The sequence below is a fragment of the Emydura macquarii genome, unplaced genomic scaffold, assembly GCF_026122565.2.
Source record: "Emydura macquarii macquarii isolate MOO-44397 ecotype Brisbane River unplaced genomic scaffold, CSIRO-AGI_Emac_v2 contig_2897, whole genome shotgun sequence".
Taxonomy (NCBI): domain Eukaryota; kingdom Metazoa; phylum Chordata; order Testudines; family Chelidae; genus Emydura; species Emydura macquarii.
In genome coordinates, this window is record NW_027133034.1 from 18,866,705 (window position 1) to 18,890,929 (window position 24,225).

Sequence of the window (24,225 nt, forward strand, 5' to 3'; positions counted from 1 at the left end):
TCCACTCGATGTGCAGTGGCAGTCAAAAAAGCTAACAGAATGTTGGGAATCATTAGGAAAGGGATAGATAATAAGACAGAAAATATTGTATTGCCTCTTTATAAATCCATAGTATGCCCACATCTTGAATACTTTTTGCAGATCTGGTTGCCCCACCTCAAAAAAGATATATTGGAATTGGAAAAGGTACAGAAAAGACAACAGAAATTATTAGGGGTATGGAACAGCTTCCATATGAGGAGAGATTAATAAGACTGGGACTTCTCAGCTTGGAAAAGAGACAACTAAGGAGGGATATGATAGAGGTCTATAAAATCATGAAGGGTGTGGAGAAAGTAAATAAGGAAGTGTTATACTCCTTCTCATAACACAAAAACAAAGGTAATCAAATTAAATTAATAGGAAGCAGGTTAAAAGAACAAAGGGAAGTATTTCTTCACACAATGCACAATCAACCTTTGGAACTTGTTGCCAGAGGATATTGTGAAGGCCAAGACTATAACTGAGCTCAAAAAAGAACTAGATAAGTTCATGGAGGATAGGTCCATCAATGGCTATTAGCCAGCATAGGAGGGATGGCTGTTTGCAAGAGACTGGTAATGGCAGACGAGATGTATCACTTGATGCTTACCTGTTCTGTTCATTCCCTCTGAAGCACCTGTCATTGGCCACTGTTGGGAGGCAGGATACTGGGCTAGATGAATCATTGGTCTGACCCAGTATGGCCGTTCTTACGTTGTAATGCAAATTCTACCAAACACATTACACCCTTTTTCTCTGCAGTATGCTATGCAGGCTTTGTCTTTGCAATGCGTTCTGTTGTGTTGGTCCTGATTGCCACTGAATCACTCACTCTCTGAAAATCTGCCAGAAGACAGATTTTGTTCTCATGCTCAAATACACACAGGTTAAACATAATGTGCTGCTTCTTTTCTCACTTACACCAGTTTTACATTGGTGTAACTATTGACTTCTTACATGAGTGAGAGAGGAGAATCATGTCTAGTGAGCTCAGCTACCATGGTGATATGGACCATAATATGGTAAGAACCTATATATAAGTAGGTGAAATGCCCATGCATGATGACTTGCATTCTAAGAGCACTATACTCTTCTCATTCATGTCAGTTTTACACAAGTGTAACTCCATTGACTTAAATGTGCCGGCTCCATATTTACACTAGCGTGAGAAATCTAACAGGTTTTAAATGTTGCATGCTTAATCTATTATATCACAATTTATAATTTAGGTGAAAGGGGAATAAAGCATGGGTTAGGGTCAATGACAAACTGCTCTGTTGTTGCCACAAATAGTGGTCTCCAAATTTATGATGAGATGCAGAAATGTGATAATGCAAATAATGGTTATTTTTCAGAATAATTTCAGAGATGGAGCTGTCTACCTGTTTATCAGAACTGTAACTCAAGCAATGTCTGATTTTAAGCAAACTACTGTTTTTTTCTTTGTAGATGTTGATGAATGCCAGGCTATACCAGGGGTCTGCTCAGGAGGAAACTGTATTAATACAGTTGGCTCTTATGAGTGCAAGTGTCCTGCTGGTCAGAGACAGAATGAGGCAACTCAGAAATGTGAAGGTAAGTGCATAGTGTCAGAGAACATTCCTAAATGGTGATCATTGACTCAGAATAAAGTGTCTCTTTGTGGTTCTAGAGACTCGTGCAGTGGATCATGATTGGAGCCTTTTTGGTAATGAAAGAAAAAGTTTGCAGAATTTAGGGTTTTAGCTGTTGATGTAGAGAGGCACTGTCAGTTGTATTTGTACTGTGCTTAGTCGTCATCACTGGGCTCATCACATCCATATCTGCTTTGTTGTTCATACTTTCCATTAGACAATTTCCCAACTTGCCTGACAAACTGAATAAAGTAGAAAATAATCCTATTCCAAAATAAAAAAAACATTAAGGAGAAAATGCTGAACGTACAAAACAGCATTTGGAAGCAATTGGATTATCATGTTTGTTTTTTTTTTTAAAGTTCAAAACATTCTAATCTTAATGGATATCATCAACCTACTGATCATAGTAACAGCTGATTTGATGAAATTATTGAGAAATTACCACTATATAACAGTTTCTGTTAAAGAAGGACTTGGCTAAATACAACCCCTATAAGAGAGTATATCCCTACATCATTTTAGTGCAGTAGAGTTTAATTTTTGTTTAATTTACCACTCCAGTTGAGACTCAGACACTGTTGGTATTCTACAAATAGAGTGCTTACTTGGTAAATAGGTTGATTGGCTAAGAGCAAAACTTTGTGTAGTTTCAAACCAATGTAATGGAAACCAAGTGTATATTGCTCTATATAATCTCAACAATTCTAGTAATTTATGAACTGTTCGTCTGAGAGGTGTCACTGTAATTTGTGCATTTTAGATGTTCGCAGTAGTGAAATTTGTTTACAGCTGAAATTATTGCTTGATTTTTACCTTCTGATGTACATCAGTTTATTTCAAGATTTATTTTTGTGAATTTACTAAGTTGCCATGTGATTAAAAGAAACAAGAACATGAGAACTTTACTTATTCCTTCCAACATTTTCTTAGAAAGCAAAGATAACATTACTTTCAAGTCTGATAGGAGAGAAAGCTCTTAGTGCAGTTTTTTGGTTTGCAGTTAAAAGGCAGTTTAAATAAGCTACTAGATTTCTCTGGTACTGAGTTGAGTTCATTTAAAAACAAACAAATGTGGTTAGATATCTGTGGCCAAATTTTGAAGTAGCCTTGGTCTTGCCTCTGTAACAGTCAGTAATCAAATATTAGGATTGGAAATTTAGGTTGAAATTAAAACAACACCATCAATTTGAAAATAACATTTCCATATGAAAATTTTGTGCCTATGTTGTTATACAAAACATTGAATGTTATTAAAAAGACCAAAACAAAAACAAATAAACAACAAAAGTTAAAGGATGTTGTTCCCTCAGCTCTTCCAGTCTTATTTTATGCACTTGACAATATTTTATGTATAACCAGTTTTCCTCTTTCGTGGATGGTCAGTTTTATTTTCTTTCTCATGGTGTAGCATGATGACACCATGCTCATGCATTACTTTGGGAGAAACTTGTGTGCATTTTCTTCTCCAAGCTCTGCAAGAAGCTGTTAATCAATAACATACAGAGCTGCTGTTGTGTCTGAATTTGGGGCTAGGAGGGCCTTTTCTCCTCCAGACCCCAGCACACTGCTGAGAAGCAAGAGGAGCTGTGTGTATGTATTTGAGGTTGCCCTTGTGAAGACAGCCAGGGAGTTCCAGAACCCTGGCAAGTGGACCAAGGGGACTTCCCTAGGGACCACAGAGACATGCAAGGGTCAGGGAATATCAGAAGCAGAATATTGTAGAGTATGTCTACACTGCATTGTAAACACAGGTCCCACAGTGCTGGGCTTATGGACTCAGTGTTTCTAAACCTGGGTTTGAACGTCCACACTGCTGTGTAAACTTGCACGTACAGTTGCTGGACCCAGGATTTACTGCCGTGCTATCCATGTTCATACTTCACTATGCATACATCCTGATTCAGATCTGTTGCTTGAGTGGCAAAATGACAGGGCTTGGACTGAAATTGCAGCGGGACTCCACAAGAGCCAGGCCTCATCTAGGGCTGAGCCATGAGGAGCAGCATGGATAGCCTGACTCCAGTCTACCTTGGTTTTCTCCATAGAAGCTGTGAAGCAGCAGATGGGCAGGGCAAGGAGTCAGGTGGTGGGTGTTTGTTTCCTGGGAACATGCAGAAGTCTGGGGAGCAGGTGGAGTGTGGGGTCAGAGGTTTGAAAGTCGTGCTTTGCCTTTATTTGCCTGCAAAAAGTGTGGGGGAGGAAGATGAGTGGGCCCAAGAATGTTGGTTCTTCTCAGTTCCTGTAACTCTGGCTGGAGATGCTCATTAGTGCTGTGGAGATGGGACGTGCAGTCTAATCACACGCAGGAGCTGTGAGGGGATGGAGCATGCTCAGTCACTCTGTGGAAATGGTGTAAGCACAGAGCCATCAGCACTAAGAGCTTTGAGAGGCTCAGGTGTGGTCAGTGAGGACAGAAGCTTCTGAGCTTTTGACTGCTAAGCTCTAGCAAGTCTCTACTGAGCATGTGTGAACTGTGATTTTCAAAAGCTTATAACCTGGCCAGATTTGGGTAAGTTTTCACAGGGTTTGCAAACAGCACATCCCTGACACAAAGGCCGGCCCCTGCCGAATTTGAAGTCTCTCCAGGGTGTTGCACTAGATGTTTCCAAATAAAAGGTTGCCAGAATTTTTAAACATGGGCAAAACAACATACATTTCCCTAGCCTAGTTCTCAGAAACAGTTGAACTGTTTTGGCTGAAATTTTCCAAAAAAATTCAGCTTGAGGCATTCACCGAGCATGAAAAGATTTAGCCCGAATTGTTAAAGTTTGGGAAAATTATGAGCAAGTGAAAACAGAGGTTTATAATGGGAAGTGTTGAGCAGCCTTAGTACTTGGTAGTGCTGCCCACCCCACCTATAAAAAAAATTGTATTATAGGATCTGTGACTAGAAATAGAATTATTTATGCTTGTAAAAATGTTGGCAATACAGTATATTTTTCAGTGCCATTCAAGCCCAGCTTTAATAAGTCTCAGAGAATAAATAATCTGCACAAAATCCAAAAGTATTTACTTGCAATCATTTCAACAACAAATATATTAGCGTTAGAATAAATAATAAACAGAAGCGTTGAATAAAAAATTTGAGATGACTCAAACAGATTAATCTTCAGCTTGTCAATTGAAAAATGGAGTGAAGACAACTAAATGCTAAACAGTTACATTTTATTCAGCTATTGTGCAGGCAGTACGTGTTAGAAATAGTTTTTTTGTTAGTGTTTATAGCCATCTGACTCCATTTTTTAAATTGCTGAGTGGAAGGCCTTTATTCAATGTCAGATTCTACAATTTATGCCTGAATACATTATACACCAAGGGCAAGATCCTGCATTCTTTGTGCACCTGCAATGCCCAATAAAATCAGTGGGAGTTTTAGGGTGGACAAGCAGTGCATTATATGGTGGAGGGAAATGGAAGGCCTGACTCGTATCTTCAGTCAGGCAATACTCCCCTGGGAGCCAGTGGGAATCTTTCTCAAAAAAAGGCTGCAAGGACAGGCCCTGATAAGGTATTTTTAAAATGAAAAGGATAGCACCTGAACAAAGATAACATTCATTGGTGACAATTATGATATAATTTCAGATCAATTAATCAAATCCTGATCCTGGCAATGTCAGTTGCACAGAGCTCTCAGCAGCTCTGTATCATGCCCTGGCTGTATAGCTGTTGATGCTTCTGCAGTTCCTGAGGGGAAGAATGTCACTTTGAGGTGGCCATGCAGTGTCTCTGCTGTCACTCATTCGCCTCCTCATTTCCAGGCGTAATGTCACAGACTCCACATGCCCATGAGGTAAACATGACAAGTGGGTTATTGGAGATAACAGAATGAGCAGAAAGTGCAGTGCCTCCCCAATATCTTCCTGGCTGTCTGACTGAGTGGGCCAGGTGGTGTTCCAACATGGCTTTTCAAAGGTGCAGCTGTCTCCAGGACCTCATACAGAACTCACTGGACTGAAGAAAGAGATCCCCCTCTTCTTCCCTGTGGCCCTGACTGTCAGGACAGAGAAGGAATGCCTCTGTTTAATTCTCTCCTCTCCTCTCCCCTCCCCCTCCTCACCACCACTGGTCAAGGTGAGGACTTGTTATATTTTCTGAGAAGTCCCCATTCTTAAACCTTTCTCCACTCTATGAGGGTCACAAAAAAAAGTTAACAAATAGATTAGATGTAGCTAAAGCCAGATCTTAGTGGCACCCATATTTTTTAATTTAAACTAAACAATGAATTGATAATGTATGCATCCCCTTTACTATCAGTCAGAATATTATCTAATTACTCTTTGTACTAATACATTTAGGATTAGATTGAATCCCATTTTATGGCACCTTGTCACTAGCAATTGAAGAGCAGAAGAGATGCAAACACCCTCATTCTAGACAAACAGTAAAGAACTAGTTTCAAGACAGAATATGTGTTAATGCTTGAGGTCACATTTCAAAGAAAATGTGTGAAATGTGTGTTATTTTGTTGCATGCTTTGTTCACTGTAACAGATGTGAAACACTGAAATCTATCAGAGTTTTGCATGAGGGACAAGTACAGGTTTGGGCTCAAAGTAATGGTAATGGAGTAATGGAAAACATTCGGGGTTTGCTTTAGATTCACAACCCAAATAGTTAGTGAAACCATATTGTAAACTTATATGTAGAAGTCAAGATATTAAAACAAGTTAATTAGCTCACAGAAAATAACCACTTGCAAATTGGGTGATAAGTGTTCACTGAAAAAGAGTTTGCTCTTTTTCTTTGATTTACCAGAACAGAGTAAAACAAAACCAAAATATTCTCATTATGTCAAACAGTAAAAGGAAAGCAGATTATGTATCATTTTAATGTTTAAACTATTTTTGTTGTATTTTTTCATTCATATCTGTTCACTTGCTTGTTTTTTTTTCCCCTGCTGTTTCAGAAGGATATACTTCTTTAAAATGACCTGTTCAGTGTGGCGTGGTGTTGCATTTTATTAGTGTCCTGGATGCCAGTGTATACAAATACTTACATGAGTTTATATTGGCTGATTGTAGGTCAGAAATTTGAACATGTAATGTTTGTGCCTGGCATAAAATAAAGCATACTGATGCCAAGAGAGCTTATTCAAAGATATTCCTACTTCTCAAGAGGGCAATTAAAACGTGCTTTGCATTTTGCTCCTTTAAATCATCAAAAGCTCTTTTTAATAATTTTTTAAAACAATTTTCCAAGATAATGTTCACAAGGAAGAATGAATGAACTAGGTACAACCAGTAAAGAATGTCCCCTTTACTGTATATGGTGTTTAACTAAGGGAGTGTAGGCAATTTAAGACAATGTACATGACAGAACTGAAATCAGATAACAGTATCTGTGGTTTGAAGTATTCATTGTCATTTCAAGTTGAATAATCAAAAAGGTTATATTTCCTACCTGGCTAGCGTCCTACTGTACTAAGATGAAAGGAAGGAAGGAAGAGACTGTCTACATTATAGAAATTTGTGCTGTTGTAATACATCGACATAGTTATGTTGGTGCAATTTTTTTTTGAATTTTCCTAATGTAGACAGAGCTTAAAATTGTAACACTTACTCTTCTTTGAGTGATTGTTCACACAGATTCCACGGTTGGGGTGCAAGCGCCCCCTGCATACAAGGTCAGATTATTTTGAATAGCAGTGCCTATTGAAGCCACCCTTTCACTGTACTTGCTTTCTCCCTTTCTGTAGCATAGGGTAAAAAAGGTGGGGCAGCCACAACCCATGCTCAATTCCTTCTTATCTTCTGTGGCTGTGAGACAGAACTCACAATGTCAATGTTCTTCGCGTAGGAAGTTACTAGTTTTTCAAGTTCTTTTTCGAGTGCTTGCTCATGTCGATTCCAAGTAGGTGTGTATGCACAGTTGTCAGAAGGATTTTCCCCTAGCAGTACCTGTCAGGTCGGTGCAGGTGCCCTCTGGAGTGGTGCCTCCATGGTGCTGTATATAGGGCCATGCCGACCCATCGCCTCTGCAGTTCCTTCTTACCGCCTGTGACAGTCATAGGAGCTTGATTCTTCTTGCTTCGGCAAATGTTCTCTCCTTAGTCTTCTATTGCGGTTCTTGTAAATAATTAGAATAAATACATGAGTTAGTCTTAGTTAATAGTTAGTCTGTAGATAAGTTTTAGTTAAGGGGTGTTTCCCCCCTTCTCTGGACTTCCCTTCTTGGGGTACCAGGGTATGCCTCGGTCCCAAGGTTTCAAGCCCTGCAGATCCTGCCACAAGCCTATGCCAAAAGGGCTCCCCACAACTCCTGTTTAAAGTGCTTAGGGGAGTTGCACCAGACAGATCGCTGGAGGATCTGCAGAGGGCTTCACCCTAGAAGCAGGAAAGAGAGGAATGTCTGCCTTAAACACATCCTCATGGAGGCAGTTCTGCGCCTGCAGGTCCCCCCGAACTCAGCACCTAGCGCCTTGGTGTGCAGTGCTCCAACCTTGGTCAGAGAGCCCGTGGCACCAAACAAGGGCTTGGTGCCGAGGACTCCCGGCACAGAAACTTGCTGACACTGAAGCCAGCATGGCACTGCTCCCATTCACTGGCACCCCAGAAGAAACAGAGGATGTCTGACAGAGGGTGCTCACCCATGGTGCGGACAGTGGGTAAGGACACCAGCTCAGTGAGCCACCAGACATGCCCAGTACCATCAACTTAGGCCCCACAGACAGTGCTGTCGAGTCTGGTGCTGATGGACTCCCTGGCTAGGGAGAGTCAAGTGGAGGACTCCACATCAGATACATTTGAGGCAGAAAGGGACCTGATAGCCACGATGGCACAGCAGTCCCTCGCCAGAGTGGAGAAGGCACCAGACTTAAGACTTCCAGTGCCCCAGAGTGCGGTGACATCCAGATGCAAGCCCGCTATGATGCAACACTCATCACCTTCTCCTCATGCTGGTCTCTGGCACATCACGCTCAGCACTTTCATGGTATCCTCATTTACAGTCCCAATCATCAGACTCAGAGGCGGAGTCCTATACCTCCAAATGTCGGAGCAGTGCCACTACAGGAAAAGGGATGGGCATCCTTCATGGGACCATGGCCTATTCCATGGCAGATGCCCCAGCAATGGCCCTTTTGGACCTTGTGGGCATACCATGAAACCCAGGAGTCTCACTCCAGAGATCCCTACTTGGTCGCTTCAAGCTCATTTACGAGTCATGCTGCATTTATGCTGGAGCAGAGAGTTATACCATGCGGCACTGAGACTGGCACCAGCAGAGAAACCGAGCTGCTGGCAGCTGCTGGGGTGAGGTGGGGTACCTAGGCCAACCCCGGTACTGGGACGGATCCCGGCACCAGCCAAGAGATCCTGGACCAGGAGGATCCTCACGGCCCAGTCATCCAGGAGGGCGACATTGTGCCTAAGGCCTCATCATCCTCCTCCCTGGATGAAGCGGTAGCAGGAACATCAGCTACCCATATCCCTATGGCCAACAGAGCTCACCAAAAGCTTCTGAAAAAGGTAGCTCATAACTTAGAACTATAGGTGGAGGAAGTCCTAGAGTCAGTGGACCCGATGGTGGACTTTTTGATGCCAGAAGGCCCCGTGTGGGTGGCTTTACTGTTGATCAAGACCATTCAGACCACAACAAAAACGCTGTGGCAAACACCAGACTCTATCCCCCCCACAACAAAGGGGATAGAGAGAAAGTATTTCACACCATCTGAGGGTTACAAGTACCTTTTCACTCACCCACAACCCAGTTCGCTAGTGGTAGCTGCAGCGAATGAAAAGGAGAGGCAGAGTCAACAGGGTCCGATGTCTAAGTTGAAAGACCCAAAAAAGCGGGACTTCTTCAGGAGGAAAGTCTATTGCACTGGGGGGCTCCAGCTCCATATTGCCAACTAACAAGCGATACTCAGTAGATACAACTTCAACTCGTGGAATGTGATGCTGAAGTTCAAAGGTCTAGTCCTGGCTGACTCCAGGGCAGAATTTGGAGCAATGGTGGAAGAGGGCACGGCAGTAGCAAGAATATATTTGCAGGCCACATTGGATGCAGTGGACTTGGAGACAAGGATCATGTTATCTACAGTTGCTATGAGAAGGAGTTCCTGACTGCAGGTGTTAGATCTCCTACCAGAGGTCCAAACTACCATGCGGGACTTGCCGTTTGAAGGTGTGGGCCTGTTTTTGGAGCAAATGGACTCCAAATTCCACAGCCTCAAGGATTCTAGGGCAACTTTGAAAACCTTGGGGATCCACATGCCTTCCACACAGAGAAAACATTTTAAGCCCAGTCCAATCAGATATTCTACCTGTGTCAACCTAGGCAGGAAGAGGGGTAGAGACAATAGGCATAGGACACTGCAATCATCCAATTCTGGCTGGGGCTCAAACAGACAGCCTCTGGCCCTAAACAAACCCTTTGAGGGTGCACCTGAGGACGGCACTCTGGGTCAGTTACTGGATCCTTCTCCCCGCTTCCTAAACCGTTTATTCCATTTCTACCATGCCTGGGCTCAGATAACATCAGACTGATGGGTACTGTACATGGTAGAGGTGGAATACTTCCTCCAGTTTTGTTCTGCCCCACCCTCCCATCCCCCTTCCCCGTCCCTCTTCAAGGACCCCTCTCAAGAGCAATTTCTTATGCAAGAGGTGTTGGAACTGCTATGAGTAGGAGCATAGAAGAGCTCCCTCAGGATCTGAAGGGAAAGGGGTTTTACTCCAGATATTTCCTAATCCCAAAGGCAAAGTTTGGTCCTTGACTTGCAGAACCTCAACAGATTCATAAAGAAACTGAAATTCTGCATGGTCACTCTAGCCACGATCATCCCCTCCCTGGATCTGGGGGGCTGGTATGCCGCCCTCCACCGAAAGGACGCCTATTTCCATGCATCAATAGTACTGTTCCACAGGAGAGTCCTCAGAATTGTGGTAAGACACACTCACTATGAGTTTATGGTCCTCCCCTTCGGCTTCTTGGCAGCCCTGAGAGTATTCACAAAATGTATGGCGGTCATCTCCGCCTTCCTAAGGAAATGCCAGTTACAGGTGTATCCATATCTGGATGATTGGCTGGTCAAAGGCTGCTCCAGGGAGCAGGTAGAAGCACAGGTCAGTCTCATATGGTTGATCTGGGTCTTCAGTTGAATGTACCCAAATCAACCTGATCCCCCATACAGAGGATATAATTTATAGGAGCAATATTGGACTCAGTCCAAGCCAGAGCACTACTACCAGAAACGCCTCTGGACCATTTGCTCCCTGATAGAGAACTTCAGCCACTTTCCCTCACGATGGTGCGGAACTGTCTGAAGCTCCTAGGCCACATGGCCTGCATGTATGTGGTCCAATATGCGAGACTGTGATTCAGGTCTCTCCAGTCCTGACTAACATCAACTTATTGGCCGAGCAGAGACAAACTGGACAGGGTGATCTCATTTACCACTTAGGTCATAGAATCTCTTCAGTGGTGACTTGACCCTCAACTAATTTGCGGGATGTTCCATTTGCCAGACCACAGCTGTCAGCGTTGCTGGTTATGGACGCTTCGGTGCTGGGGTGGGGAACTCATCTCGGGTCGCTAAGAACTCAAGGCCTCTGGTCTCTGGCAGACCTATTGCTTCACATCAATGTCAGGGAGCTGAGAGCAGTCGGTTCAGCCTGCTAAGCATTCCAATCTCACCTGGAACATAGAGGCATATCGGTTATGACAGACAACACTACTGCAGTGCTTTATATAAACAGACGGGGGGAGCATGCTCCTCTCTGTAGTGCCAGGAAGCCCTCAAATGGGACTTCTGCATCACCCACTCCATACACCTGGAGGCATCTTACCTTTCTGAATCTCAGAACAAACTGGCGGACCATCTCAGCTGTTTCTTCACCAGCCATGATGGTCCATTTGCCCGTATACTGCGAACGACATTTTCCGACGGTAGGGCTTTCCCCAAGTGGACCTGTTCACAACACAAATCAACAGGAAGTGTCACCAGTTTTGTTCCTTCCTTAACCACAATGTGGGATTGATTGCAGGCGCATTCCTCCTCATGTGGATTCACTACTACGTGGTTTCAATACTATGCGTTTCTGCCATTCCCACTCATCCACAAGCTCAAGAGAGACAGGGCATCCATCATACTGATAGCTCCAGCCTGGCCCAGACAGCACTGGTACACAACAGTGCTGCAGCTTCTTGTAGACACCCCGATCACCTTGCCCTTAGTGCTGGACCTAATCATGCAGGACCATGGATTTTTTCTTGGCAGCAGAAAGCCGTCAACCAGGGCTGCCTATCTGGCTAAATGGAAGAGGTTCTCCATGTGGTCAGTACAGAAAGGTACCCCTCCAATGCATGCTTCGCAGCCTCTTATTTTAGATTACCTGCTGCATTTGAAGCATCTAGGGTTAGCGGTGTCATCCATAAAGGGAAACTTAGCGGCAATCTCTGCTTTTCCACCCAGGGAAGAGGGGTCATTCAGTCTTTGCCAATCCCATGGTGACCCGCTTCCTTAAAGGCCTAGACAGGCTCTACCCTCATGTGCGCCACCCAGTTTCGGCTTGGAACCTTAAGCTGATACTCAGCAGACTAATGGGGGCCCCCCTTTGAGCCCTTGGCAACCTGCTTGCTCCTATACCTCTCATTGAAGGTGACTTTCCTTGTTGTGATTACCTCAGCCAGAAGAGTTTCTGAGCTTCAGGCTTTGACCTCTGATCCCCATACACAGTATTTCACAAGGATACAGTGCAACTACAACCGCACCTGGCTTTCCTTCCTTAAGGTGGTTTCTCATTTTCACACAAATCAGGAAATCTTTTTACCTGTGTTCTTCCTGAAGCTACATGCTAATAACAAGGAATGCAGCCTCCACTCTCTGGACGTCAGACGTTCATTAGCGTTCTATATAGAATGTATTAGACCCTTTCATAAATCAAATTAGCTTTTCATTGCCATAGCCTAGAATATGAAGGGTCTCCCAGTATTGTCCCAGAAGATTTCGTCATGGATTACCTCTTATATCAGGACTTGCTAAAGTACCAGCCAAAGTACCAGACCCAGCTCTGACAGTGCACTCCATGAGGGCGCAAGCTTCCTTGGCAGCTTTCTTAGTGCAGATCCCCATGCAGGAGATTTGCAGGGCTGCAACATGGTCTTCAGTCCACACTTTTATGTCACATTATGCCATCACTCAGCATGCCAAAGATGATGCAGCATTTGACAGTGGTGCTCCAGTCAGTGATTTTGTGGGCTTCGACCCTTCCTTCTATGGACAGCTTGGGTGTCCCTACTTGGAATCGACATGAGCAGGCACTCAAAGAAGAAAAAACAGTTACCTACCTTTCATACCTTTCCTTTCCAAGACCCATCCGCCTTCCCCTCTGTCGGATCCAACCAGCAAGAAGAAACTGAAGAGGCGGCAGGTCAGCAGGGTCCTATATACAGCGCCATGGAGGCGCCACTCCAGAGAGCGCTGCACCAACCCAATGGATACCACTAGAGGAAAAACCTTCCTATGACTGTGCACGCAGTGTGCACACACCTACTTGGAATGGATGTGAGCAACACTTCTCGAAGAACAACAGTTACAAAAGTTAGGTAACCAGTTTTTTTCAAGTTTGAAGTTTCACTAGTTAAATTATTGTTAGGTTTTCTTTGATTATTTCATCTTTTGCTGCAGTTAAGAGCAGTGTAAATAGATGTTGGAAGGCCAATCAGGCTAGTGGTTCAAGTACTTTACTTTCTCTTGATTTCCCTTGCTTTTGTGGGGAAGCTGGCTGGATGACTGATACAGAGAGAAGCTACTCTGCTGCAGTGCAGAACATTTTCCTTCGCAGCAGGAAACCCTCGACCAGGGTAACATATGGATTCAAGTGGAGGGGATTCTTTATCTAGGCAATGCAGTGTCAGCTTTCACCAGTAACAGCCCAATACCTGTGGGGATCTGGAATATTTCACCAGTAACGGCTCCAATACCAGCTATAATATTTACTCTATTTGAAACAAACCAGACTTTCCCTTAGTTCAGCTTGGGTGCCTCTCCAGTGATATCCTTGAATAACTCCCTCTTGAGTGATATACTGTTTTCTCACACCCCAGGGTGCTGAGATTTTTCAAAGGGCTTCCACATATGTTTCCACCAGTTTCAGAGTCCATCCTTCATGAGACCTCAATCTGGTGCTGATGGGATCATTGAGTTATGGCTACATAGTGTTTCTGCCACCTTTCGATGAAACTGCCTTCTTGGTGGCCCTCACATGTGCTAGATGGGTAGGAGAGATTCAGGCTCTCATGGCAGGCCCGTCATATACAGTCATCCGGAGTCAAAGGGTCAGGCTTAGTCTACATGCACCTCGGCGATACGGCGACAGTCAACGGGAGTTACGCAAACTACGCAGAAAACTTGTGTAACTCCTGTCAACTGCTGTGCTTCTCTTTTGCGCGCCGTCTTCACTGTAGTGCATCGACTTCTGGATCGACTGAGCAGGTTTTCACTGACCATTCAGTCGATCCAGATAAGTCGATCTGATGGTGGTGACTTTGCCGCCATCAGTGTAGACATAGACTCAGTGTCAGGCCTCACCCGACTTTTTCTGCGTAAGGTGATCTCGGATGTCAACATCAACCAATCTGTTAACCTCCTGGTTTTCTTTCCAAAAACACATCCCTCTCTGAGCAGAAATAAACTCTGCAGAATGGATGTTTGTTCTTTTATTTGGACACAACCAAACCATTCAGCTGTGCACCCAGACTCTTTGTGATGTTTGCTGAAAAAGTTAAGGGTCAATTGGTATTCTCATAGAGACTATTGAAGTAGAGCTTGGGCTGTATTAAGAAACACCAAGAAAGACCTTAGCCAAGAAAGAGCCACCCAGACAAGTCAATGGTAATTCCACCCATGCCCAGGCAATTTCTGCAGCCACTCTGGTGAAGGTCCCCATATCAGAGAGATGCACAGCAAAAATGTGGAGTTCAGTCCTCACATTATTTCCTAGTGCAAGCTTCCATGCTGAATGCGAACTTTTGTAGGGCAGTCCTCTTTCAGAGGGCTTCCACTAACCCATCTCCTGACATCAGGATAACTACCTGCTTATAGCCAAGAATGGAATCTGTGTGAACAATCGCTTGGAGAAGAAATAATGATTACTTACCCTCCTGTAAATGTTCTTCAAGGTGTGTGTTGTTCACACAGATTCCACGCCCTGCCCTTCATTCCTGCTGACCTGTGTCCTGCTCCAGACATTCTTATTGGTGAAGAAACTGAGTGGGGATTGTGCCTGACTTGGCCACAGAAAATAAAAGGGGGTGCAGGTGCAGTCCTAAGATACACTGCTATTCAGAAGAATCTGATCTTACGCGCATGTGCACCAACAGTGAAATCTGAGTGGACCACACATCAACCATAGTTTAGTGTAGGGAAAGAAAGCATTATTTCCTGGTACCCAAGATCCTGAAAAATAGAGGGCATATAACAAAAAAAGTTTTATATACATTAATTTACTGTAATATGAACATTATAAAGAGAGTTTATATTTCTATTAAAGCATTGGTTGAGGGGGCTAGCTTATTGGTCCAGCATATATGTTACAACACAGAGGCAATAAGCTCAGAAAGGTCACTTGTTCTTTTGGTTCAATAAAAGGTATCTCATAATCCTGTCTCTACCTCTTCGCCCCAAGAATTGATGCAGGTGAAACATTTTCTTAGTGTTGCAATTTATAACTCACTGGCTTATATTTTCAGCTGAGTAAAAGGATCATGAGATGGTAAGGAAATAGTCTAATAAAATCTCCTGTATGTAATCAGGCCAGTCTTTGGCATGATTTTAGTTACCAGAGTCATAGCATCAATTTTGCCTATGTTTCAGGACTGAAGTACAACTTTTTAGTTTTTCATATCCCTCTAAAGCACTACAAGATCTGGATAAGTGCTAATTAATACTGGGCCAACTCCTGAGGTCTTTATTCTGGGTCAGATCATCCCCATGGAAGGGCATCTTGGAAGTAAACCTGTCCCATTGCCTCCCCACTGCCAGAGCCTTTTCCCACTACAGAAAGTTGTCAGTGCCTTTCCCCACTACAGTGAAAGACTCTGGCAGCAGGGGAAAGTTCTGGCAGGGGAGAGGCAGCGGGGAAGGCTCCAGCAGCTTCCCACTGCTGAATCTTTCCCCTTTGTCTCCCACTGCCAGAACATTTCACTGACACATGAAGCTACACACTGCCATGTGGATGCAGCCTGCTTTTCACTGTGGCATGTAGCTACATGCCATCATCAGTGGTGGAGTGTAGTCAGAGTCAGAGCCATAGTCTGAGGGGTGGGAGGGATTTTAGGGCTGACAATCCAGGCCTCAGGTTTTACTCAGTCATGTCTTGGTTAAAATTCCTTTGTCTTCAATGAGAGTCAGACTGAGTAAAAACAGAGCGCACAGTCCTACAAATGATTTCACCTGAAGTTAATGGAACTGGTCATGTAAGTGTTTGCAGGTTTGGGCCCCAGGCAAGGACATCTGGAACTGGCCCTCTGTGAGGAAATGTCTGAGAAGAGAATATGTGTACAGAAGGAGGATTCAGTTAATAGAGTGTCCATTGTTTTAACGGTATTTTTTATTTAAAATATTATACAAAACTGATCTCATTACTGAGTATTCTACTGACTCCCTTCCCCTCCCTCAGTATGGAAAGCCAGATCAAACATTACTTGCTGACTAAAAAAGGGCAAAATCTACAATTCTTACCCAGGCAAAACTCCAGTTTTCAATGGGAGTGGAAGGAATGTAACACTGACTATTCAAACCTTTCTTTAAAATGATAATCTTTATACCTACAAGGGTGGGATTTCAGATTCTCTGCTACATCCTTTGGCCTTAAACATCCAGACATACTTTTGTATTTTTTTTTAAATTAATTTCCGGCAGCAATAATTGGAATAAATAGGAGTGTTCATTTCATGCTCTTTCTACCTTAATGTATATTTCCCTCAGCTGTGTTGAGCACTAAATGCATTTATTGCTTTGCTAGACTGTTACTTAGCATTAGGCCTGCTCTACATTAGAAAGTCAGCATTTGTTGACAAAACAGTGCTGATGTACACACTGCAGTCACCCCCTCTCCCTCCGCCAGCCGACAAAACTGCCCTGTTTTTTTGACAAAATAAAACCACTATGACGAGAGGCATAGGGTCTCCTTATCGCGGTGGAGGGGCTGTCATGCTTGCTAATTTCACTGCTCCGCTAGATGGGTCTCTCAGCTCCTCACACAGCTCCTTAGGTCGGTGGAAGTACTCCTGGTAATGATGCACTCCACTGACCCAGGGAGAACGGTGTGTACATCAGCCACCGCTGCAGTTATAGCTGTCATTATATCTTATGTTGACTTATTTTTCTAGTGTAGACAAGGCCTTACTCTCCTATGTTTCTTTTCTGAAAGGTGAGTAAAATATCTACATTCTGTTTATAGAGTATTTTGGGGGTGGGCAGAGCTAGCAGTTCTACTGAAGCAGAACTCACATTGAAGTAAATGGGAGTGCAGCCTGAATGAGGCTTACAGAGCATACACAACAGATGATTACATAAAGATACCATTTGTATATGCAACTATCTATGTGTGCCTACATGTACCTACATACTGTACATAGCTTAGACACCTGTTTGGGGGAATTTGGCCCATAACATTTACGTAGCGTAGGATTCTAATTTTTTTATTTATTTATAGTCTTTTCATAGTGTCTGAGTAGCTCACAAACATTGACAAACTTATCCTCACAGCACCCATGTAAAGTAGGGAATAATTATTGTCATCCCTGTTTGTAGGAGGAGAAACAGACACAGAGGCAATAAGTGAATTGCTAAAAAGAGATATGGAGAGTCTGTGGCATAGGTGGGAACAGACCCCAGATCTCCTGAGTGCCAGTCAGACAAAAAACCCTTCTTGCCTCTTTAGTATAAGTTTGTTGACCTGCAATATATTAGACGTCTTGTTAGGGATAAAATTCTGTTTATTTTGAAGACTTGCAGTTTATACAAGACCCTAATTTTAAGAAAGAGGTACATTTTACTTACCTGCTAGTGTTGATGGAAGTTACACATGTGGGTCCTGGGGGGAATGTCCTCATTCAGCTCTGGATTCTGCCTACTACTTCCATGCGTGTTCAGTGAGGGGGAAAGGGCAAATATGGTAATTCTGCCCAGCGCTTATGTGGACCACCCTGCTTGCCTGGTGGTCTACATAAGTGGTGAGCAGAATTACTATACTTGCACTTAAGGAAATGCACGGACTGTGCCCCAATTACTCCCTTCTGGGCGGAAATATACATCACCCCTTGAAGGAGTGCAGTGATTTGTGCTCCCCCAGTACACAAGGATGCTGTAGAAGGCGGAATGCCACTGGTGCACATCTCCGGCCCTTGTACACCACCCACATGTGGTCCTGCACCACCCACACTGTAGGCCAGGCCTAAATGCCACCTAAATTCAACTCTCTTTTGGTTGAAACTTAATACCAAAATGTAAACAGCCTTTTAAAGAATAAAATTCTGTTTCTATTTTTCCTTCTTTGTATAACATACTGGTTCATTACACTCTTTGTGTTAAATTCTAACTTGACACTACATTAGACAAGGTAGAATATAGCTAAAAAAAATTCCACAGCAGCCTTTTTCCGTGTTCAGACGTTTCTGAGACCCTTTTCTGGTATATTTGTCAAGATATTCATCATATCCTGCCCACTGTAAGCTTTACAGTAAAAAGCCATGAATTCTGGCCGATAAGTGGCCAAGCTGTTTTCTTTGGCGCAGGTATCCTATTAATACCTGCAGCTGGGATGTTTGCTCTGCACAGTTAGAGCCAGGTCGTATGGAGTTTGCTCAGTTTTATCTTCTTAGGTGCAACGTCAGAAGGGCAGGCACTCAGACAATAGGCTTTTTCATACTTACGGCAATGTTCTCTTTTACAGTTTAAAGAGCATTTCCTCTATAAGCATTAATTTATGCTCGTTTTATTGTGAACTGTGCAGGTTCTCCAGCCAACCAGTCTACTGGTCTTTCTAAAGTAAAATTTCAAAATTTCCAGTCAGTGCTAACTGAGATCTTGTTATGGGTATGTCAGTGCCCAAGAATGGGAAAAAATGGGTTTAGCTCAGAAACTAGTGGCAAGAAAATGACAGATAATACACTTAACCTGACGCTGGTAAAAAAGTGTGATGGGTCTCTGGTGCAGTAAGTCAACATGGGAATTTTATATCAAGAGCTCCTGGTATATTATTTGGTCAGGAGGGTTGGGTTTTCCTTCTCCCATGGAAAAGTTTGCAGGATCCATTCTCCCAAACATGGTAGATCCTCAGGGAATTGCAGGAGGCCACATGGAAGCTGTCCTCAGCTATCTGGCACTCTGTGGAGGGTACACTGTAGGAAAGATAATACAGTCCTAGACAGTTAACTTTTCCAGGGAATCTGCATGGAGCCAGGTGGGAATGATGTGCAGCTCCTTTCCCTGGCTTTCCCAGTCTTCACTCACTCCCTGCAGACTGGCAGAGCAGAGCACCCTGTGTGAGCTGGGAGCAGGGGAATGTTAAAGGGAAGTATCTGGCCAGTCTTCTCCTATTCTCCTCACAGGGCAGTGCTCCAGATCCTACCTCATTAACTGGAGGGAAAGTGAGTCCCTAGCTCTAGTTAGAAATACAATAAAGGATACAAAATTGCATAGCATTTTAAAGCCTATATTTATTGCACACGTACAGATTTTGTGAGTAGACGGGTGCTGCCATTAAAGTAGCAGCAGTCCACCTATGCAAAATAAAGTGAAAATGAATGAGAAACTCCTAGGTTTCAACAAGCATCTGTTATTTTTAGAAGACAACATTATACATGTAATTCAAGTTATTTCAATCAATTTCTCTGTCACAACTCTTTCCTCCGCTCAGTCAGGGGAAAAAAAAAAAAAGCAAGCATCCTGCAAAAGATTGCTGCAGGGTTGGAGAATGAGTGTCTGCGAATGGTACTAGACAGATAGTCCTGGACAATGAAGTCTTGTATCTATCTGCAGAACCAGCAGTAACAAAAATGGACAGTATAATCTTCCGCACACCACAGTGCCATAGTGCTGGAACTCTGCGGTGGAGGGAGTGCTTCAAGGATTAAGAGAGTAGAGAGCCTCCCTGCTTGCAATCTGTGGCATCTCTGCTGAAGTGCCAACACAAGAGGAATTCTGTTCAGAAAACATGAAAAAGACCCTTGTGGATTATTTGTCCTTGCCAGTTTTCTTTTCTGTCTGTCTTCGTGACATGGTGCCTTAATTTTTGTTTGTGTAGAGAGGATTATCATTCTTGTTTTAAACCATTTATCAGTTAGGACAAAATGCACTGCATGAAAGATGTCAAGGCAAGACATGCAACAGGTTCCAGTTCTGCTAGGATTTACATATGGTTTCATTTCATTGAATTAAATAGGATGGTAACCCATTCACCACATCATATATTAGGTTGTAATGTAGTAAATTCATGCAAGATTTTGCAGATTTCCTGGGGGAATTACTTGGTTTGGATTTATACCACCATTTGGGATTCTGAAACCTCTGTGGTGGTTAGCTATGATGTCACAAGTGAAGTTATTATTTTTTAGAATGTTTTCATCTGGCAAAAATGATTTTTTTTCTTACAAAATGTCCAAATCCCTACAAAGTGTGGATACCAGATGTATTAAAATGCCAGTTAAAACTTGCCACTATAAATAGGATGCTTTGTTAAAATAAAATATGGTACCTAAGTAGTGATATATAGAATCTAATTGAAAACAAATAAAAGGGATAAAAATATGTCTAAAAATATTCTTTGCTCTTAGAGTTCTTTTAAAGCTTGAGAAATCTTCCTATTCTGATTTTCTTTTTTCCGTTTGGCAAATATTTTAAACTATATACCAACTGGATTAGAATTCATTTTATTTATTTATTCATTTATTTAACAATAATTTACGTGGTTGTTTCTGGTAGGCCCTTAGTGTGTTGGATCCTGTACAAAAGCAAAGGACTGTGTAATCTCTGCCCTGAAATGTTTATGAGCTAACTCTGTATTGTTTGTTTTATTATTGGTATAATAAAAGCCTCAGAAGTTACATGATCTGCAACAAAAATTTGCTGCTGCCAAATCAGCATAAGAAGCATAAGCAAAAGAAGTATAAAAAATATTTGGTTCAGTTGTGCCCCCTTCCCCTTTCTTCTGCACGAAAAGATGGGGTCAGCAGCTGAGACATGGGAGGAGTAGGAAGATTGTTCCTAATTCTGCCCTGTGGAGTTCCATGCAGAAAAGCAGTAAAGCACAAAGCTGTATTCTAAAGTATTTGTTTCTCAGTTGGGAAGTACTGGATATATTTATAATAGTTTTTCTCAGTTGTAGAGTAATGGATTTATTTAAAAATCTGATATTTAGAATATGGGGAATAATTGCCACAAATAAGGAAGGCAAGTAAGCGTGTTAAGTAAATTTATCACTCTAAACTTGGTGTTGAGTCCTTTAAAGCAATATTTAAAATAACCTAATTGAAAAGATAATTTTTCACTTCCTCTGTGAAAAAAATTTCATGGTGTAAAACATTCTAGAAAGGTCATTTGATCCTCAAAGATATAAACTATCTGGATGTTTCGGTACTAGAGCAATGATAGCTGTAAGATGTCCCTTGTACAAAGAGAGGCACCTAAAAATCCCCTGAAAGTTTTACAGTGAACATATCACCATGCTTTTTTATTAGTTCCCTCACTGAACAAATATAGTGCAATATTCACATGCTCAGTAGGGCTCTGCATTTTCCTTTCCAGGTATTAGATTGTACCCTTTAGATCCCCATTCATGCATGGAGGGTTCCCTTTGTATCTCCTCCTACTTTGCTGTCATCCCTGTTGCTTTTCCCCACTCTCCCTTGATCCCATGGGCACTCTTCATTGGTCTGGAGTCTGCACGGTGGAGAGACTGAAGACTGGATGTTCTGGAGGAGTGGAGATACACACTGTTCACTCATTGGACCCTCAACCATGTTTCCCTAGAGGAGACAACACAGCCCAAGGCTATATTATTTTTTTCCATGTAGCTCCCCCATTTCCTGGGGCATTCATGACTAGGGAACCAGAGATACTGCTTGGGTCAGAGTCAGTGCAGAGGCAATATGGATGATCCCGGGAAATCTGCTAGGTTTGGGGCTGAGTCTCATGACTTTCTCTAGCGGGAGGGCAAATCCAAAGTCCTGATGCAACTATATGGGGGATCTCTGCAAGGTGAGTCTCTCTGAGAGTTCTTTCTTCATTGCTTCTTCCTGCATACTTTATGAGAGAAATGATCTGGGCCCAAAAGATTTTTTGTTTTTATTTTGTTTGGTTTATGAGGTAAAACTCTTAATGTCACTTTGCAACCAAGAACTTAAATGCAGACTGAGCCAAAACATCAACGTTTTCCAGGCTTTGGGTGGTGAAAAAGCCACAGAGTTTCATATGTTTTCAAGTGGAAAACATAAGTCAGCCTAAGTTTGTTGGAAACTTGGCCCCAGCTTGCTCAGAATTCATCCCAGGTTAAACATGAGCCAGGTTTCAAGTTTATTACAAACCCTGAAACATGGCAACTTTAATTTCGCTGCAGGTTGCATTAGAGAGTTACACAGAGCTCTAACAAACAGAGGACACGGTAAAAAAAATGTGTGTAGTTAGAATTACAAAACAACAACAAACAAAACAAAATAATGAACACTACAACCACCATGCTTACGTAAAAAAAAATCTTAAGGTTGCAACATGAAGCACGCAAAACTTAGGGCATGCCTGATACTTGAAACTGCCCCCTTATGCCTATGCATTATGAATGCAGTCTTTACTTATATAGTCACATAGTATTTCTTCTATTCCAGCTTACTCCCCTCTGCCGCTCACCTCTCAGCATTACAGTCAGACTGTCTCCTCTTCCTCCCACTCCTCACTGTGCAGATACCAATATAGGGAGCAATGAGAGCACAAGTGAGTGTATATTTAGCCCCTATCACATGCTCTCAGTTCTGATACCCAGTACCACATTATTCCACAGGTTTTGCTTTGGTTAAAACTTACTCCATGGACTTGGTGATATCTGAGTTCACATGGATTTACACGCAAAACTCTTTGAGTTTAGAGATGAGACCACTGATTTCAGTGGGACTGTTTGTGTAAATAAAGATTAGTTGTATGAAAGAATGTACAAAGATTGTTTCCATACTTCTAAAGACTATAGTACAATTTCTTTATACTGCTTGAGGATCTCAAAACATCAGGAAAACAGCTGGATCTGGCTAGCTGAGAATTCTCATAGCATGGGGGAGCTCTTAGAAGGTACTGAGCAATCGTACTTGCCCCCTATTTTGCCTGCCCACATTCAGCCCCAGAGCAGGGGGAATGTTTGGGATAGGGCTGAAGGGTGCTACATCTCAGCTATGCTCAGCTGTTGTATGGTCCCAAAGGGAACATAGCCAGCTGATATAAGTTAGAGCAGCATCCAGGCTGCTTTAACCTGCTCTACAATTTAGGGTGGCACAGAACTGGAATGTACAAGGAAAGCCAGCACTCTGAGATCAGCCAGCTTTAAGCAGCGCACCTGCAAGTGTCTGCAACCCATAAGAGTTCCATTGACTACAGTTTCTGTATTAAATCTGATCTGCATGCTACCTGAACATAATGAGCTTCATTAAAAAAAAATCTCTTCTTTGAAGAGCATTATATGGAAGTGTTTTGTTAATCACCTATTTCTTCCCTCTTTGAATAGATATTGATGAGTGCAGCATCATTCCAGGAATCTGTGAAAGTGGCGAGTGTTCTAATACTGTGGGAAGTTATTTCTGCATTTGTCCACGTGGCTATGTCACGTCTACAGATGGATCCCGCTGCATTGGTAAGTATGCCCTTCTGTGGGCTCTTAGGGCATTCTCATGCCAGACTATGGCCACTACTGTACTTTATAAATAGGAGGTGGGGCTACTGACTGAAGCTCTCTGTATCCCCATTCTTTAATGGGAATTTTTTGCCAGGGGATCCACACTATACACAGACACTGCCACAAATCCTAAGTCTTTTCACAATGTCTCACTGTACAGTCCTGTTTAGATTGCCACTGCAGAGCACCATCTGCAGAGTTGGAGAGTGTCTGCATGAGCTTTCTTATAGCCTGGGCCCCGCACTCCAATGCAGTAGAAATATGGTTTGGGTTTTTTTACAGTTTTATTTCCAGCTCTGTGCATGTGCAGATGGGAGCAGGATTTGACTCTTAGATAGGAAATAATAAGCCACAGTTGTGTGAACAGACATGAGAAATTAGAATCACACTCATTGCTTAACTCTGCTTCTATTGAAGTCAAAGGCAAAACTCACATTGATTTCAAAGGAGCAAGATCATATCCTTGCTTAATATTTCAAAGTCTCGCTTGCATAGGCGTACTCTAACCTCTGAATGCCAGCGTTAGAATGGCGCTTGTGTAAACTTAGAAGACATCTACAGGAAATGAAATGAATTGCTATTTCATTTGGCTTGAGTCGCTTTTTTCCCTTTGTAAGTCTAAAACAAAGATCAAATGTCAGTAGGTTTAGAGCTCTTTGGATCTGACTTTTCAAAAATCTGTTTCTGTCATTTTTAAAATATGTGTTTGTT

General features: G+C 42.7%; 1 protein-coding gene across 2 annotated transcripts in view; it reads left to right on the forward strand.

Moving 5' to 3' along the window:
• The window catches only part of FBN2 (fibrillin 2), a 277,388-nt gene that overhangs the window by 68,364 nt on the left and 184,799 nt on the right, over positions 1 to 24,225 (forward strand). Inside the window, exons 7-8 of one of the 2 annotated variants that reach the window (XM_067569251.1) lie at positions 1,471 to 1,596; positions 23,347 to 23,472. In XM_067569251.1, the coding sequence (XP_067425352.1) occupies positions 1,471 to 1,596; positions 23,347 to 23,472 (252 nt within the window). The remainder of the gene's footprint in view (positions 1 to 1,470; positions 1,597 to 23,346; positions 23,473 to 24,225) is intronic. The other variant, XM_067569252.1, reaches the window with a different exon arrangement.